Genomic DNA, 19,538 nt, shown 5'->3' on the forward strand with positions numbered 1-19,538 from the left:
TGAGTACAATATGACTGGATTCTACAGAATACCCCCCAACTTGCCATTAGACTAGTTGAACCCACCATTTTTAATCTCTCAAACCGTTGTTAGTGGTCCGGTGATGTGCTGCCCTTATTATCATTAGATGGCGTCACACGCCTTAACTGATTTTTTTTTAAAACTTAAACCAGAAACTCGGATATAATTCCCGTTAAAAATGAGACAATATGAACTAAGATTTGCTGGGTAATAATTCCCTCAATCGACGGAAGGTAACTACAAACAACTTCTCTCGTGCTCTATATTAGTACGTTTCTACAACCCTTAGGAAATAAATACGACGAGAAGCACTAGACAAGAAGAATCGTTATGACTAGTACTCCCAGTACACAGAGGCGCACAAGGTTCATTGAAAACCAATCAGTTCTGCGGTGAAATCGAGTCGTTATGACGTAGAAACAGAAATCTATGCAGGTGAAGCGAAGTGAATATCTTAATACTTAAAACTCTGTCGGTAGGCCTGCACCTAAGGTATAACCAAAAGCAGCTGTGCCTCAGTTGACTTTATAATGGCTTGAATGGTGAAATAATTGGCATGTTAAATGCGAAGCAATTTTAAATCAACAAACCCGTTTCTTCCTGCAAAAAAAAAAGGCAACTGATGCAGTGTATACAATGCAAGTTTCTTAAAACAGAGTAATGAACATTAAAGGTCGCATAATCTCTGGTTATGCGCACGCATAAACCCGTTCCTTATAAAATAGTCCAGATCTTCATTCTTTCTCTTCATAAAAACGTCTTGCTATCATCGCATGTAACTCTGACCTCTTTTTTTATGCGAAAAAATTAAAAATAAAATCGATCCTAAAAGAGCAGCTGATGCCCGCTGCCAACTTCGCCGTGTAATGTTACTCGGGAATACTCGGGGGGGCATGTAAATGGCTTTATCTAAATCAGACGTGATATAGTCAGTCACCACGAAAAAGTGAAAATAGTGGAAAATTCTGAGATGTAATCGTGCCACGACAGAGATGCGTATCCGAATATCTGCATCCACAAACGGCACGTTTATCGAAGCGGTCCTTTTCTGTGGTACCAGGGCGCCATCTCTCTTTACGGTTGGGTTTCTAACTTTTAAGAGGTTTCTATTTTTACCACTGCTGTTATTGTTGTTAAATACATACGTATTTGTCACGTCGCAGTAACGTGCTTACGAAATTAGAAATTTGAAAAGTTGTATTGCATTTCCAAACTTAGTTGAAGATTGAATTTACACAAAAGTTACACAATGTAAGCGGGGGGCAAAAGCGAGATGTGTGAGTAAATTATCTTTAAATGTCTAATATTATTTGAACGGAAAAGAAAATGGCATAATTGATACTTAAGTCGTAGTTACAACGGTAATTCCGATGGTAGTAAAAAAGACGTATTCACAATGTCCTTAGAATAAACTATGTTTACGATGTGTAGACGTTATCTGAGTACCAAAAACTGGCGGGTGTGATTTAATAATCTAGCAAAGGTCCAATGAGCTGTTCTTCCTGATACATGCCATTTGTAATGTAAATGTTGCTTGCAACAACATGCTAGATATCTAATCGATGTTGACATCCTCATCCTCATCATAATAATAAGGTAATTTTTGAATGAATTTACTTATTGGGGAAAAAAGATGTATTCATTAAAAACCTTACTATACAAAGACATTAAACAGCAACGCCAGAGCACTGTCTGGAATCGGTAGCATTGTTTTAATAGTTCTTAGTATATATAACGTATCTCAAAGTAACGAAACATATTCACTTTATATACATGTTGTCAGGTGAAACCGCATTCCATCCGTAAATCTATAAAACCCTCACGCTATCTCGACCCGTACATATAGACACAATGATAGCAGTTGTTCGGCCTTTTTGTGTTAGACAAGTGCGCCACTCTGCGGACTAATCCTTCACACAAAATATAACAAATATTTCGCCGGATAGTTCGTCTTCGTTGAAATCTTTTAAAAGCTTACTTTATCTCAACCATATGAACAAAATATTTTAAAAAAATAATTGCGTCACCTGGACATGAATATTGCACCATGAAATTCGTTTTTTGTACTTTTAATTTGTTAATCTGTAAACATAAGGCTAAAACACAATTTCTTTTCAATTTATAACCCGGATATTCACTAAAAGTAAAACCAATCGACAACATTTGTTAAGATTTCAATTTTAGTTGTTAAATTTTGTTGTCGTTGCTAGCTGTTGTTGTATTACAGACAAGATATTTAGGAAAATACTAATATTATTGCAACCTATTATCCCCTGACGTTATAAATACGAAAACGATAAAAGAGTGAAAAAGTGAAAAACTAGTTGGGATGGTTAACCGTTTAAAAACAGCTGCCCCGGTGTGCAAAGTGACTTATATAAAAAGAAGCTAACGGAAGGAAAACAAAATGCAGTTTTGGTGTGAAATCTGTATCAACCGCTGTGTTTAATTCGTTATTTTCTGATCCTGTTTATTTATTCTTTCTGCACCTCTCACCTGCTGTAAAAAAAAAAACATACACAAAGCCAGCACACTCACAGAGCCACGACCTTCGCCGAAACCCCTTCCTTAGGAAATTGAATCGTTCATCTTGAAGACACTCAGCGGGAAAGTATTCAAATAAAAGAGCTCTGCCTCCACCTTGTGGCTTAAACTCGCAATGACACGCTCACTTGATTTCACACTTAAGCCTGGCACTCTGTATTTAATATCTGTGCCAAAGCGGTGGGTGAATCTAATCTGGATCTTATAGAAGGTAATAAAACTAGATTGCTTCCTTTAAATGAAAGGCGCGCTTATTATAGTTTAGAGATCATCGTTTATTGGGAGATGTACATGATAAAGAGTGATTTATGTAGAGGTTCAGGGGGTCACTATCGCCAAGCTCTAGAAAGTCACAAGTGCATATTTCCTGAAATATTCTACTTCACGGCATGTAATACGGCTCTCCACTTAAAAGCTTAAGAATACACTTTAAGCTGTTTATTTCCTTTACCAAACAAGCTTTACAACAAAAGACGGACATAAATTCTAAATCGAATTGCTGTTGGATTCGTTATGACATTCGGTAGGGTATTTTCTGGTTCATCATTGTTGTTCAGTAGCTTTCTGGACAGATGAACAAAACCAACAAGCTTAACAATATAAACAAATCGACAGACCTTAAATAGTTGGATAGAAATATTTCATTAGTGTTGCCTAATTGCATTAATCTCAAATGTCATCTAGGAACAAAATACTTTTGCGAATAATTCATCGGTTTGGTAAATACGTATCCCACTACAGGCGTCTACAAAACTGTACAATTTAAAAAAAATGCTTTGGTGCTGTTTTACAACAACTGCGGGTCTAAAATGACGTTTATTTTAATCTCGACGTTTTTCAAAAGTTCGGTGAAAATTGCGAAAGTAATTCTAAATATATTCTTACTACGTTATGTTGCTGAACAAAAATGCAGATCGATCAAAAAAAAAATCCAGTCCTCTTGCTGGAGCCTCAAACGTCGCCCAAATATGTAACTGTATTAATTAATACACGATTTGTCTTTTGTTCTTTAGAGATATTCTACTGAAATACACAGCTTTAAAGAACTTCGCACGGGTATTTAATCGCATCTTTATAGGACTCTAAGAATGAAAGTGCCTATTAGAAATGAATGAAATAAAAACAAAAAAAAATAGCTAGTTTCCCAAAAGCCGGATAGCATTTCGTCGCAGATGATATGTACTAAATTTATATTTCGAACTGGGCACTTAGTGTATAATTATACACGTAGCCTTCATACGAAGTCTATTATCTCACCGACAAAGCAAATTATGAAAAGTACAAGCTACACAAATTACACAGCGTACATTAATATTGTAGAGCGCATTCAATTTCTGCACAACTGTTGCCGCTGCTTTCCGCATACGCAAAATAAGTGTTTTTCCCCCCTCACACTTGCAATAGTTCAGCTAAAATTACAAGCACATATTCTGAAGATCTCACTGTACGTCCTCAGGCCAGCTGTGACTTTTTTTTCGTGAAGAATAATTCTCGATAACTAAGGCGAAAATGTTCAGATATCGATTTTAACTTGAGTTTCTGTGATATACTGTATATATAACGCACCGCAGGAAAAATATGGCGTCGATCTAGTACAGAGAGACAAACAGGAAATAAATCAGCCTGAAATTAACAGTTCTGAAATAGTTCGTAGCACAACGGATTTTTTGGAAGGAGACAATAATAATTCTGTCGACTGGAAGAGGAAAAGTGAGAGAGTGGGAACGCAAAGAGAGCACTGTTGTTAGCATAGATATACCACGGAAGAAGGAGTCCCTGTTATCTGTGAATGCTTTCCCCACCAGAATAGATATAGCACGAATTTTTAATTCGTTTTTCTTTGAGAGACAACAATGCTTTATTTGAAAGCTGGACACAATTTGGGTTTTGTGAAGGATCTCTTTCTTCCTCCCCGAGCCCAGCTGTCCATATGGAATACAACGTTTACAAGACGGATCACAATGGCACCAACTGACAGGCACAACAAAACCCAAGGATACTTCTCCCTGACTCTGGGATGCACTGCCCGAAATAAAGGGACTGAATAGCACCAAGAAACTCCAGTCTCTCTCCCTGTCTGCCCTCACTCTACGTCTCGTTAATATGCACGCCTCTAACATCTTCAGCTCCCGTCCTCCTCCCTTTGTGCGGGTTTTGTGTCGCCTACTGTATATTGTGCAAAAATAGACTGCACAAAACTGTTCCGTCAAAGTGTGAGATATAAGGCCACGAAGGTTAGGGCCACACAAGAATCAACACGTTTTATTGACTTAAGGAGAATCTGAAAGGTCTCCCTGCAGCGGTGTCTCTGGGCTGCGAAGTAAAATACCCCCTCTCAAAAATCACAGGAAATCGGCGGTCCACTAACTTTGTTTTTTTTTAAGAAACTATATATATATATCAGATAGTTCACTGACACATCTTAAGCATTTGCAATGTGTACACCATCATAAAATAAGCCGAGCGAGATGCCCGGGTTAAAGCCTCTTTAAAATACCAATGAAAACGCACATGTTAAACCCACAACACTGAGTTATGGGAACATCAAGATCATAGCACAGTCAGGGTCAGGGCCAATACGTTGTATTAGATAAAAAATTTAGTTGTCACACAAATCTTACTTTTTATATGTATACATTGCGTTTCCAGTTCCCATACGCCTTGTGTATGTTCATTATTGTGTTTCCAATGTATTGTAATGTAATTGCGAACGAGTAATTTAAAAAGCTTCCTAAATTCAATCAGACCTTTTAAGGACTGTGCACTATCATATAATATGCTGAAGATTTACTGTATGTTGCTAAAATTATTCCGAAATAAAACGTTGCGTTAAAAAAAACAACTTTCTAGGTATCCTATAAATGCCTGATGCGTTGAAAATGAATTGCTGGTCTGCAGTGAACCAAAACTTCAGCCCCTAGAGATAGAATTCTGTAAATAATTAGCGATGCTTGTCAGTTTACCAGTTTGCTCAGTGATAGCGAGAATGGCAGCTAACATCTGTTTTACCCAAGATTTCTCTGTTGGGGCGAACCCAAAGCATTGGAAGATCTTCGCTGAGGAGAATCATATTTGTTTAACATATTGAATTAAATCTGATAATCAGCAATAGGTTTACTTGAAATTCATGGGGGATTCATTTTTTTTTGTATTTGCACTGATAATTGTTTTTAATGACCACGCTAATTAAAATAATTCCACATGGAAAAAAGGTGGAGAATAAATAATTTCAACGCCGACCACGTTGATATGCATCTGTAACCAACGTATATTCTTTTTAAAAAAATGAATAGGTGTTTTTGCATTTCAGTTACATGAAAAGTAAGAGCATGTTTCTGTAGTCAAGCTTTTTTGTTGTTGTTGTTGTTGTTATCTAACGGAGCCGTTATAAGACAACAGGCTTTGCATTTCTCCTCTTCGTTTTTAAACATCAGCCCTTCATGTCAAACGGCAGAAGACCAGATTTTCAGCTTTAAAAAAATCAAATGTTTAAAAACGGGCGAGTAAAAAAAAAGCGGAATTGTAAAGAAACTCGAGCTCATCAAAAGAAACGCCTTTGAAACAGCACTGGAATCACAAGCTTCGCCGCTGAAGAAGTCCTCTTAAATTAAGTGAGTGGGGTTTATTTTTTCATTTCACAAGTGACTTTATCCCGCTTAGCCCTTAAGTAGCCAAACAGAGAATATAGGAAAATGTAACTCGATTCACTTCAAGCTGAAGTGCACAACCCATGCGTCGTCAAAAAAAAAGGCCCGTCTTTGGCTTCTCAGTCTGCATTTCTATACAGTCTGCAGAGCGCAACACTCATGTCTATAGAAAATAAAACACACGGAGCAATGGAATATGAATTGCAAAAGTATACCTGAAATCCACTGAATAATGTTAATGCTCCTTTATGGGCGCTGACCACTTTCCTCCCCCCATCACATGATGCAAGTTAAGAGACGCAAGCAAAGCGTAATTTCTGAAACACAGCATTTTTATTAAAACTCTTATAAAAATCGGTGATCCCCATCAACGCGCACTTTTAGCTGTTATGCACATAGATATAGATGGAATTTATATCAATTTCCTTGACACTTCTTTTCCAGTTATTCTTTTTTTTTTATTTGGGAAATATTTGCATCCAACTAGATCGCCCTGAAAGGTGGTCTGCAAGGCAACAATTACCACAAAATATTTACAAAGAACAAGAACAAAATAATAAAATAAGCTAAAAGTTGCCAGGATTTTATTCGTGGCCATAAATATTTTAAGTTCCATATAAAAGGAGCCGGAAATAAAAATCTCTATAATTTTAAAGTGGTTTCTGCACGTGCTTTATACACGAGTGACAAAAAAAAATTCTCTACAACACACAAACATACTTTACAAAAAATCACAAGAGCATTTAAACGTAGGGAGAGCCCGGACCCGGTTTTCATGGCGAAAACTTTGTAAACATGGCGCACATAACATCTCCCAAAATAAAATGGTCAATATGGGTCAAGCTGCAAAATGCAAAAGTCTCTCTTTTTCTTTTTCTTTTCCCTTCTCTCGCATCCTGAAAAGGTAGCTAACACCAGTCTGCAATAGTTCACCAAGTCCACTGTTGCGTTTGCACCAAGTGGTGCGCTGTGGGGAACTGTGGAGTGGTGGTCGAACTGTACTGGGCGTTATATTGCATATGCTGAAGCGACTGGGCGCTATACGCGGAGAAAGGTATCCCAGCCTGAAACGTGGCTGCCAGGTCCTGAGCTTTAAGAGTATGGCATGGCTTGCCATCTCTGACTAAGACAGGCACTGCCACCCGTCGTGGAGAGGGGAGATGGCTCACTTCCATCCCTTTCTCTGCCCGAGCCCGCTTCATTTTGTACCGGTGGTTCTGGAACCAGATTTTCACTTGCGTGGGTGTGAGACGGATCAAGCTAGCAAGGTGCTCTCTTTCGGGCGCTGAAAGGTACCTCTGTTGCCTGAAACGCCGTTCAAGTTCGTAAGTCTGCGCCTTGGAAAACAACACTCTCCTTTTTCTCTTCTTACCAGAGTCACTGCCGTTGCTTGAAGTTTCCTTGTCATTGTCTTGCGACTCGTCGGCGGAAGGTTCCGGGGATTTGGCAGATGAGTCCTGTTGTTGGGAGTTTGCTGACAGACCGTGCACTGCGTGGGAAAAATAACTCCAAATTACTACACGCACGCGAAAAGAACAAAAAGGGAACATTTAATTGCATCTCCACATGAAGTTGAAATCAGATTCCTTCACGACGACTTCAAAGATACGGCATTTTAAGGAATGTAATTTTTGAAGCGTTACATTAAAATAAAGATTACAATGAAAATATGTGGATTTATCTAGAAACCCAATGGCCCGGTCAGGGTTTGACTTTAATATCTCGCCTCAAAACAAAAAGAAATGCACAATCTCAGTGCGCAACCCTACCCGAAGCAGAAAGCTAATTTCGTCGATTTAAACCGCATAGTTTTTCACATATTATATACAACCGGGAAGATAATCCAGATCTTTTCCATACTTGTTTTATATCGAAGGCTGTTACTTTTCAACGTGTACGAATTAACCAGGAACACCAAATCGCGATATAAAACAATCCTATCGAAACAGGAAAAACCATCATTCTTAGAAGATAGGTAACTAGTGGTCTAATGCACCGCTGTCACGCAGGAAAATAAAATAAAAATGTATTACGCGTTCACAAGCTTAGCGATGAATACAACGAGTTAACTCACATCTCCACATCTGCCTTACAAGGCTACTTACTAATCTTACCGCAATAACAAAAACGTTTGTAATATCGAACGTTCTTATAATAATAAAATTGCGTTTAACTGCATCCAATGAAAGAACTAGCCCTCCGATGATGAATAAGAAATTAACTTTTGTTTCTTAAAAAGGTACTTACATGAATATTGAATGCCGTCCGTAGTGGCAAGCCATCTTGTGTAAGGATTATCACTATTATCATAAAATGGGTTCTTTAAAGGCAGGTTTTGCACGTTTTCTAAGGGGCTTTGCCCCAAAACTCCAGACGTTTTTGTCGCTTCTGATCCCTCTGTATCTTCCTCCGGTCCTTCTGCAATAGATCCTTCTTCATCATTCGTATCGGGGAGGTCCAAGATGTCCTTTACAGAAAAGCCCGTCTTTGTGTTGGTCAACGACATATTCTGTGGCAATTTATGCAGGAAAGTTGCAGCACCAGTTTGGCAATCCGCTGTTTCAAAACACACAAAACGGAATCAAGGCAGGAAAAAAGGGGATCGGTTAGTGCTGTTTGAGATTTAACTACAGCTGAAGCAAGTCATGAAGTACAGCTGATAACCATTGGCTTATAAAGTAGTGGAATCAGTTCTGTAAGTCCAGGAAGAGTGCCAAAGTGCCTCAAGTACTATATCTGGCTCATGGATACTGTGCTACTGCTGGGAGCTAGGAGGGAATAAGCCATTACTGGACTGATCAGTCCATATAAGGTTGGTCTCAACACATGAACCTGCAGTGAAAAAGCATTAAAAACGCAAAAGGTTGGCCACGTGTGGGCGGGTCTTGGGAGTCAAGTGGATGAAGACAGTGTTTGCAGATGTGAAATTGTGGGTTTTGGGGAGATCCGAGCTTCTACCATTGGTGCTTCAGAACATGATGAGTGGTATAACGTGTCAATTAATTACAAAGACGGGGAGGGCCTTTTTTACACCCTATTTACATACAAAGGACCTCCAAGTAGCTTTATACTCTGCATACTTGAAAGCGCGTTTTAACAAATTGCTCCTGAAAAGCGTTTGCGTTAATACTCTCCACATATGTAAAAATATTAAAGCAATAAGCTGGAAAATTGCTTGTTGGCAGGTCGGGCTAAACTGTGGTCTAAAAGCCCGTTTTAAACTCTATTTATTTCAATCATCGTTGCTCGTCTAAACGAAATGCTATTGTTAAAAATGGCAAGAGACCAATTTATGTAAACCTTTTAGGTCAATATTTTGGTTTAGGCTTAAGGACAAGGGGCATAAATTAAACATTATGTCATCGACTCTTGTTTGTTTCAAAAGAAACCAAAGTGCCTTACCAAGAAATGCTTTCAAAACCTTTGTTCCAAAGCCTTTTGCGAACTGTAATCTCAAAGATTCAAGTACTTTTACCCAAATAGTTTAATTCAGTTGACCACACTAAATTATATTCTAGACTAAATACCGCAAATTAACAAATCTTGCACTTTCTTTCCCTCTTCCACCCAAAACGCTTATATGTTCATGAAAAAGTCCGTTTTCAGAAAAAAAGTATTAGACGTTACATTATGTAGTTCTGATCAATACCTTCAACCAGTCAATACTGAAACGTTTACTGCTGATACGTATTTGTTAAGTTTTGACAATATTGTAAACTTCTTTCGTTTCCTAGATCAAGTCAGGTTTATAGAGTAATGTCACAATATTTGGTCTTCTTTATTTACGACAGCGGGCGGAATAAAAAAATTGCAAGTCACCACATTTGTTCGCAGGTACGGTAAAATTTATCAAGAAGATAAGTTATTTAGTAAAGGAAAAAAAAATAACTCCCACTACTTTGTCATTATCGTAATCGGCCACTTAAAGGAAATCAATAATGTAAGATAGGGTGATTTTTGTTCCATATTTATTTTCTCGAAATTGTGCAAAAGTATCTCAGTCGATATTTATAAATACCGTTGCAAAGTATTTGCCTCGATTCGGTATTTTAGATATATCCCCTGTCTTGTAAGAAAGCAATTTGTCATTGTTGATCTATTTAGTTCTCTTTCTTGTTCTCTCTCTCCTTCACTCTCTCTCCCACTCTCTCTTTTTCTTTGCTTCTCTGCCTCCTATCTAGTATGTGATGTGGGTGACAATGTTTCAGGTTTTTTAGCAAGTCCTCAGCGCATCCTGGGTGGTCGGACCCGGGCAAACACAAATACAAACCGATTGCTAAGCTGCGGACAATGGGCGAAATGTAGACAAATGTCCGGCTCCTGTTGGAAGCTTTTGTCCAAGCTCAGTTTTTGCATTTATTTCAGGGGCGAAATAATAGATGATTGACGCCCCTGTACAATGTGTTCTAACTGTTTGGAATAAATCTGAGGTTGTTCCTAGTTGTCATGGCATTCAACTGCTCTCAATGGACTATCTCTTCATTCATTTCTGAACCTTACCACAATATTAAGGAAACTCCTTCATCTCCACACACCCCGCCTCTGTCTCTCTGCCTCTCTCCTACCAGAGATAAGAATTGTGTCAAAACATCTTATCCTTAGCCGAAATAAAGCAATTTACTTTGGTCACAAACATGCACAACTTTTGCTCAAATCCAACTACTGCCACGTCTTCTGTGAAGGATTTAATGAAATACGACTCCATTAAAATTTAACTGACGTTAGCTGTGTTGCAGTTTCCAGGAGGTTTTATTATAGATTTCTAGAGCTGCGAAATGTTCAATTTTACAGTCCTTAGTGTAATGAACTTTCCCACGTCTAATAACGTCCTACATTGCCTCAGCACTTAGCACCCAAAATACAAACTGAGGTAGTTACATTACAGCATAACACACTTTTAGGATCAGCAGTACCTATTTACCACCAGTACCACTACTGATAATAATAATAATAATAATAATAATAATAATAATAATAATAATAATAATAATGCTTTATATCACCCACTGTTCGTAGTGCATTCTGATGCCATTACCACGCGCCGGTAATGAAAAATTAAATTGCCTGCATGTGCGTTGCTTTGCTGAATCAGTTTCATCAACTGTTATGAGCCACCTGATAGGTAAATATTTTCCTAGGCTAGGCTGAGAGTTTCTGCAGCAGAATTAATCATGCAGCAGTCTAAACTGGGATGACAATGGGTTCATTGAATTGCACGGCGAGTGAACACTCTTGGACTGTGACAAGCCGTTTGCTGCTTTACCGCCTGACCTTCAGTACTGAGCATTTTTTTCTTAACACCATCATTTAGGACACTTAAGGTAAAACCTTCGATACTCAGAACTAAAATGACATTTCTCCCCCAAAAATAAAATAGATACGTTTTGTTGTATTTACGGGATCGGGGGTATACTCACGTTATCCGAAGCACAGTGTATGCACGACTTGGCTATGGTACATATAGATGTAACCCCGAAAAGAATGGCAAATGTTCATGGCCAACATAGTTTAAACAGCCATTATATTTCCGAATCTTCTTCCCCAGCAAATCCTATTTGTGGTATCGATGATAAAGTGAACGGACGCGTTGCGTGCTGTTTGTGTGGTTATTGGGGATGTATTTGAACAATTGAACTAAGGGGATTGAAAAGACGAGGTAAATGTGCACAGGCTAAGTGCCTGTACTTCACTTGAAGAGCCCTTTACTTGTGTTTACCTGTTTACTTTCCCAGGTAGCTCAAACACAGCCTGTTTGCCGTTTCACCAAGACTAGGGGAAAGGCATTCTTTTTAGTGACAATTTAGCAGCACTGCTCAACTTTCACTCGTGTAGTTTCTGAAATCGCCAGCATCTTGCAGAAGAGTAAAGGGACGAGGGTAAATAAACTCCACCGACAGAATAATATTCTTTTCGATTTACACGCTGAAGTTCAGTCTGTCAAATCGACTATGTCAGGTTTTGAAAGGGACAGTACCAAAACGATTCTTCGATGCATTTTCTACTTAGACGCCTATTAACAGTTTTCATTTGGTCAAAGTGGCGACAAGCTTCTTTTAAAAAAATGTGAAATATGTACTCCTGTATATTGATCCATCAAAACGAGTTTGTTTAAATGAAAACCGTCATTTTCTAAAATATTCTGGCTGTCGTAGTTTGTACCAACTTAATGGCTAGAAAACAATTTGGTGGAATATGTCGTGTTGGCAACATTTTGCCGCATGTTGATAGTTTCTGTTAAATCTCACAGAGAGAATTCTCTATGCAGGGGATAACCATTTAGGATAGTGACATGGTTTGTATATCCCCAAATTTCTTTAATCATTTATGAATCAATTACGCAACTTAATCTATCATTGGAACAAAAAAAAAAACTCAAGAGAGAATACGTTGGTTTTTGATGTTGTTCGAAGCTGGGTTTGTTTTTCTTGACCAGCGTTAATGTACACTGCAACGCAGGGGCACGGCTACAGCGTTGGTAGAGGTTCCGATTTAAATCCTTAAATATAGTAAGCTGTGTATGAATGCGCACAAATAAGGCTGCGTGTCTATATAACAACACATCACAGTCGAGAACGTCGAGTGGATTACAGTTGTTTGAATGACTGAAATGCGTAAACGATGTTTTCATTCATTCCACACAAACAAAGCGTATTGCACCATAACGGACTATCGATACTATGCGAAAGCTAGGTACTGTATACTTTTCGTTCCTCGGTCAACGGTACCGCTGTGCTAGAGTTTTTATATATTTAAACCATCAAAATCCCCAACACACGAAGTAAAGAGCGAAAGCAAGCATATTTTTTTCACAGAAGAAAACCAATCAACACCCGAAAAGAACAAGAAAAACACAGAACGCAGAAAAGAGGAAAGGGGATCTTATATGAGGCGCGACATGCAGCTAATGTCCACGTTAGAGAAAAAGGCGGCACAACCTAACGAATAGGACATTTCATATATATTTACTGATAGTATTTACTGTTCTTCTGTTCATTGCAGTAAGCCAAGGGTCTGAATCGACACTCATTGTCATTATGGCTAGATAAAGGATAGGTTATTATTAGTATTGCTTTAACGATATTAGTAACACTGACATAATCATCATCATCATCATCATGCAGCTTCAAATTACTACTGCAATGTTTGTTACGTGTTATTGCACAGCGTCTCGAGTTTTTTTAACCTCTCATAAATAAATCAGTATTTATATGATAAATGCTGTCAAGCTCATTTAACAATATGCGACTTCAAAAATTCATTTGATCTAAAATGGAAAAAAAAAATCTAAACCGAGCATAACAACAGTGCAATCCGTATGCATTTTCAAAGACGTATTGCCTTGAAATGAACAGGGAATGCTCTAAGGTAATAATCCTATTCGAATGCATTTAAAAGGAAGAGAGAAAGCCAGAGCATGACTTATAATAACGCTGATGTTTTTTTTTTTAATCGCTGGATTTCAGCGCGTTGAGATGCCCTTGGCAAGCAAGTAGGTCTTTGATAGAGGTAACCTCATTTTCCTTGAGGTGGTGATGATAACTGCTTAAATTTAAAAGCTTTTTTAAGAGTTCATATATATATGCAGGTAAAAGTATTTCGTTTTATTTTATGGGACTTACTGATCGCTCTGGGGATACCTTGCGGCACAAATCATTTGTAGATTTTTCATTCCGGAAATCTAAACCCTTTTCTCGCTCGAAGGCAAACGTTCCGCTTTTATTCACTTGCCTTTCTCTAATGATTAAACATGTCACAATGAGATTAGCGTGTGCCTATGCCCCGAGGAAATGCCTTTATTTGTTAAACTACCAGTTTATTTGTAACGGTGAATTTCGCGCAGCACTGTGTTAAACTTGCCGTTACAGCCTTTTATCAGCTTTTCTGTAACAAATTGCTGAATATCTTATTTAAATCGTGTCCAATGGAATACCTCTGAGTTAAGAATCACTGGTAAGTGTAGTTGTGACTTGCTTGAAATTAATTACTGTATAAATGAGGCTCCTGTGCCAATGTATGCATTCAACAAGAATAGCTGGAAAGGGGATTTTGTTAGAAAATAATAGCTTAAATTTAATAAAAACATCAAAAAGTGAGTAGTGTATGTGGCTATACATACATACCCTATGTATATATATTTACACATATAAATACATTTCGAAGCAGAAGTCTGTACTGTTATTAAAATACTGTCTAATGAATATAAATATATAAAAAAACAAATATATGCATCTGGAACATAATGACTTTTGTACTGTTAAGACATTTGCAATACTCTAGCGAACTCTACTGACACAGCGATGAATCGTCGCGAGAAAAGCTCATCGATTTACAACACAAAAAAGATTAACAGGCGAGCAGGAACCTGGCGTGGCGTGATTGAACTGAAAAGGCCTGAATGTATTATAATTATATATATAATTCTGGCAAATGTTGTAATACATCACACTGATATTCATTGTACACTACCAAGACACAGAGAAAAAAAAACTACTATTGGCTCATTTTACAATCAATGAATCTCACATGGTATATCGGCATGAACCATCAAGCAGTTTTGGACTTTTCTAGGATTAATTGTCCACAACATTTTTCTTCAAAAACAATCCTTAAAAAAAGCAATGAACTGTGAGCAATGAACTTATGAGATCACCGAAGAATCACGCCCTCCGTGAGACGTTTCCTGTATGTTGAGTGCTCAGAAAGGGACACCTACGCAGCCTCTTCGACAGTTTTTTATTTTAATCCGAGAAAAGTTGAAACTCCGTTGTACATTGCTAACGATTTCTGTAATTCCTGACGTGGTCATGGGCATTGAATTCAATATGAAATATTTATATTTAGGGACTGCTGAATGGAAACTGATCCCGGTGGCTTATCTCTTGAAATATTAAGGGAATACCTGTGACGTGGTAACGTGGTGCATCTTTGCTCCATTTGGTAAAACTTTAACTTTCACGTAGTATCTCTGAGCCATAAACTCATTTTATTTGATTCTACAAATGACGCATCTGAAACAGCTGTCGGTAAGCTTTCTTTCAAAAAATCGAATGAAGCAATGGCTTTGTTCTCTGTTCCACATGCTTTATGAAATGTCAAAAATTTTAGCTAGAGATACGTTTGTCAACAGACGAACGCAAATCTTCAGGGTAAAGTAATGAATGGAGCGATGTTCCTTCGGATTAGGTTTATTTTGAATTTATCATTTAAAACAATGAAGGTATCACATTGCTTGTCTAGAATATGTAAACAGAGCTCACCGAAGAAGATAAACTAATATCTGATACAAACACACACGTATTCAAATCTCCTGGCAGAAAAAAAAAAACTTCAGGTAATTTTGTATGGAAAAGAAGAGCACCTCAAGTGTTGTTAAGCTTCGCTTCATGGCTTAAAATGGCGTATGAAAGGGTTAAACATAATAAAGACATATATTGTGCTCACCTGGAGACTGACGAAGGGGGCAGAGTGGTGTAGCCAGCGTTCAGACAGCTTGGAGTTAATGAAATATCTCCAAATGGAAGTCAGGAGTGCGTGCAGAGATAAGGGTGATGTGCTTTATATACCCAGAAAGCAAGTGCTCCTCTTCTGATATTGTCCAAGTGCGTTTGCATAGCTGCCCAAGTGGCACTGCTCTTGCTCTCTCGCTAACATTGCATGATGTTTGTTTTCCCCAACTATGACGTTAGACAAAATATTGGCCATATGTTCATCGGCAATAAATTGGTCATGAGTGCAAACACGGCTCCCCTTGATGGTGCTTTTAGCCGATTCAACCTAACTTTCTTATTCACGTTGCTGTTGGCTATTTGTTTTTTTTTCTTCTTTCATATCGTTATCAACGTGTGCTTTAGTTTCGTTTGTAGTACCAGCCGAAAAAGTAAACCAAAAGCTCCACCAGCAACAGCTAAAGTATAAAAGAAACGGCTCTTTATTTTCTATCTATTATTATTGTTCGCAGCTCGCCCTACAGAAAGATGCCGCGAATAAATCGTTTGGTAACTAAGAAGCAGCTAAGCAAAGGGGCCAGATGTGGCATGTTATTTATGCGAGAAATCCCCGTTTACATAAGATACACTGATGTAGCATTAGATAGCTGTGGTTCAGGGGATTAAGTCTCACAAGTTATTTATTGTTGTAGCTTTCATTTTGTGGGCGATGGGGAATTGACATGTTTTACCCACATTAAAGGGGGTTAATTTCCAAGCTCTCGGTCTTTTAATTGTGCATGGGGATATTCAAGAGGGAAAATAAACTCAGAGGAAAATAACAGCATAATTTAAAACATTTGTAAATGCATTTATATATATATGCTTACATTGTGTTGGTCTTTTAAATTACGTAGTTCAATATGCTGTAATTTGATTCTATGCAAAAGCCACTGAATGTACCAGTTTGCTTCTTAAATCCAGGCTCCATTTCATAGCAATTACGGAGTGTGAAACTGCAGAACACCATCACCAACAATAACAATGACCACATCACTACCTTTTACTCCCTTTAGTGTTATTAGTCACACTACGTTTAAAAGAACAATCACAGCGTCACATTGACATGTGCCGCCTGTAGAACCCTTTTCTTTTAGAGATTTAGCGTAGCCTACTTACAGACCTTGCTTGTGTGCACAGAAGATTACGCGCAGTCCATCCTCCGGGGTAGGTTGGCGTGGTTAACGCTGCAACTTCTGTAATATCGGTGAGTATCCGTTGAGAAAAAAAGTCCAATATGATTTATATTCAATGTCTTGCTACAGTAGGTGCACATAATCATTAATTGTTTTCATCATTATCTTCGCAAATCTGGCCGTGGTTTTGATGGTTTTCCATTTGCCCTCTTCTCAAATCTTCCAAAAAAAGGTAATCTTTGATTGTCCTATACATTGCTGAAATGTAATATTTCAGGATATAATAACAAATCTGTTGCATTAAGCACCCTAGCACGTGTGCGGTCTTGTCCATCACCTGCGCCCAACAATCCATTTACATTATTTGTCCGTGATCCGGACTGGATTGTTACGTATGAAAAACTTCAGAAAGATCCAGCGTTAAAATTCCTCCCTTACTATTTTCATCAAACGATCTATAGTTTAAAACACACAAATTATATATCAGACACATGTCATTCTTTTGTATTTTTTTTTGCATAACGTATTTGGCAATGTGCTTTTGGTTGAAATAAACACGTTATAAACAGATTACTCCAATACAACACCTGAAATCGTAGACTAGATTTCCACAGGACATTCTTGTTGAGAAAGAACTTTATAGGTGATGTTAGACATAGCCTATACTTAGAGCAAAAAAATGGATGCTACTACAGTACATAAGCAGGAATATCACACATGTAAATAAGTAGAACATTTTTTTATATTAGTTTTCAGAATAATATTAAATCTTACATATTTGAAAAGGTAAAGGATACACATAAGAAATTACACAGCTGACTATGGGTATGCTTAAGGTTTTGAACATGTATTAAATGTTGCAATAAAATAGATTTGACTTGAAATACTGATGGAAATCTATGATTAAATTCCTTTTCAGTAGGCTGAGGAGAGCCACGGATATTGTATTAATACTGTATTAACAGCGGTTTGAAGTCTAAGCAAGTAATTCTTGCTCTACAGAACAGAGTTACAATGCAGCTGTAAAAGATGAATGGCTTGAATGTAACTATGGGATGATGCAGGTTCCTAAAGAAACACAAAAGGAAAAATACCAACATACACTACATATGTATTTCATCAAGGCAGTGTATGCATAGAAGAAGTGGAACAAATTGTGCACTTGTGCCAGAAGCTTTTATAGTGTGAAAGGTGTGAAATAAATTCAAGATTGTATGATAGTATCTGAAATCACCACCATATTAAATAATGCCACTCTCTCATTTTTGTATTGCTTTGTCAAAAACATGAGAACTGATGTTCAGGTTCTGCCCATGAAGATAATGTTGAATGTTTTGTATGGTACTTTGTACTTATTTTCTAGTTATATCTTTGTCAGAAAGGCCAAGAGAACGATTACAAGTTCAAGTGTAGAAAGAATGTACAGATAATGATAAATAATACACTTCATTTTATATAGTACCTTTAAAAGTAACTTCTCAAAGCGCTTTACAGTAAGAAAAAAAGTTAACAAGGAGAAGAGGTAACAACATTTGCACAATTAAAAACAAGGGTTTTGCATCAGAAGTAGATGCAAGGGGCACACACAGAGCCCATTAAGTAAAAGCCCTTCTGAAGAAGATGGTTTTGAGTCTAGATTTGAAAGAGCTCAGGAAAGGTGACCCTTTTATATCATTAGATATAGAATTCCAGAGCTCTGTTCCACAGCAGGAGAAGGCCCAGTTACCCTTATAGTGTGAACAAGTTTGGGAGATGTACAGGAGAGTGGAGTCCGACAAACAAAGGTTGCGAGGTGGGGAGTAGGGTGTCAGATAGATAGATATCTGTATTATTTTAGTATAGTCTGTTTGAGCACAGTAAGTACATAGTATTCTTAAAAAGGGACCTGTATGGGTCATTCTGTCATTGTGTTAATACAGTATGTAACAGTTCATTATGAATCACTGATATTGTAGTCTACCTGATGGCTGGAGCTTGGAACAATATTCTATTTTTTTATTTAAAAAACAAATACGGAGTTGAAGAAAGTTCCTTCACATTGCATTGATGGAAATAATCATCTGTCTTATACACTGGCTAAAATCAGTCTACATTAGTTGCAAAATCAACATCTGCATAAACAGTTTATACATTTCTTTGACAAAAGCATCCATATTTGCTCAGTTTTTGAACAGATGTTATTAACAAAAATTGGTTTATTCATGTCCCTGAATTTACTGTATATTCCAGACATATGTCTACAGAGCATGTACAAGAAACACAGTTTGCAAACAAGTTAAAGTTGTTTAATAATAAGATTTGTGCTACATATTATTCCACTTTCCTAATTTAGTACTTAATTCTATTACAAAATTTGCTTTGCAAAATATCTGTTTTCAACACATTGATACGGAGAAATTAATCATACAATGTCGCAATTCAATTGTATACAGTATAATTAATGCTGCAAGGTTTATTTTTTATTTATTTTACACACTCACGTACTCTTCCAATGCTTAACAAGCAATGTCAGAGTTCCTGTTAGATAAATATACATCAGGTCTTAGGATTTCAACAGCAGGAGAAAAGAATTTCAATCACCAAGAGCATCCTGATGTTATTATGGGCAGTTTGGAATCTCTATAATAATAGTTACCAAGTGCAGCAATACTATCAATCAATATGTAATACAGTACTGATAGGTGTGTTAAAAGCCACTTTTATGA

General features: G+C 37.4%; 1 protein-coding gene and 1 long non-coding RNA gene across 6 annotated transcripts in view; one reads left to right on the forward strand and one right to left on the reverse strand.

The window, feature by feature from the left end:
• Nucleotides 1–1,251: 1,251 nt before the first annotated feature.
• Nucleotides 1,252–19,538, forward strand: part of LOC107078077 (uncharacterized) — a 37,084-nt gene continuing 18,797 nt past the window's right edge. For 2 of the 3 annotated variants that reach the window (XR_011191317.1, XR_001479071.2), the window contains exon 1: nt 16,770–16,904. This is a non-coding gene — a long non-coding RNA (uncharacterized lncRNA). Of the gene's footprint in view, nt 1,299–16,769; nt 16,905–19,538 lie in introns of those variants that run through there. The other variant, XR_001479073.2, reaches the window with a different exon arrangement.
• nkx2.2a (NK2 homeobox 2a) lies at nt 6,527–15,911 on the reverse strand. Of its 3 annotated transcripts, XM_015353155.2 has the most exons (4): nt 15,654–15,911; nt 10,713–10,773; nt 8,460–8,768; nt 6,527–7,701 (listed from the first exon to the last, which is right to left on the reverse strand). In XM_015353155.2, the coding sequence occupies exons 3-4, from the start codon at nt 8,716–8,718 to the stop codon at nt 7,142–7,144; spliced, it is 819 nt and encodes a 272-aa protein (XP_015208641.1). In that variant the 5' UTR covers nt 8,719–8,768; nt 10,713–10,773; nt 15,654–15,911; the 3' UTR covers nt 6,527–7,141. The 3 variants fall into 3 exon arrangements, with proteins under 3 accessions (XP_015208641.1, XP_006626197.1, XP_015208663.1); XM_006626134.3 differs by lacking the exon at nt 10,713–10,773; XM_015353177.2 differs by lacking the exons at nt 10,713–10,773; nt 15,654–15,911 and having other exon boundaries at nt 8,460–9,125.

This window comes from Lepisosteus oculatus, chromosome 2, assembly GCF_040954835.1.
Source record: "Lepisosteus oculatus isolate fLepOcu1 chromosome 2, fLepOcu1.hap2, whole genome shotgun sequence".
NCBI classification, from domain to species: domain Eukaryota; kingdom Metazoa; phylum Chordata; class Actinopteri; order Semionotiformes; family Lepisosteidae; genus Lepisosteus; species Lepisosteus oculatus.

Coding starts and splice junctions, on each gene's coding strand:
- nkx2.2a (XM_006626134.3), bottom strand. CDS start 8,718: ATGTCGTTGACCAACACAAAGACGGGCTTTTCTGTAAAGGACATCTTG. Junction 7,702..8,459: donor GGACGGCATTCAATATTCAT/GTAAGTACCTTT, acceptor TTTCCCACGCAG/TGCACGGTCTGTCAGCAAAC.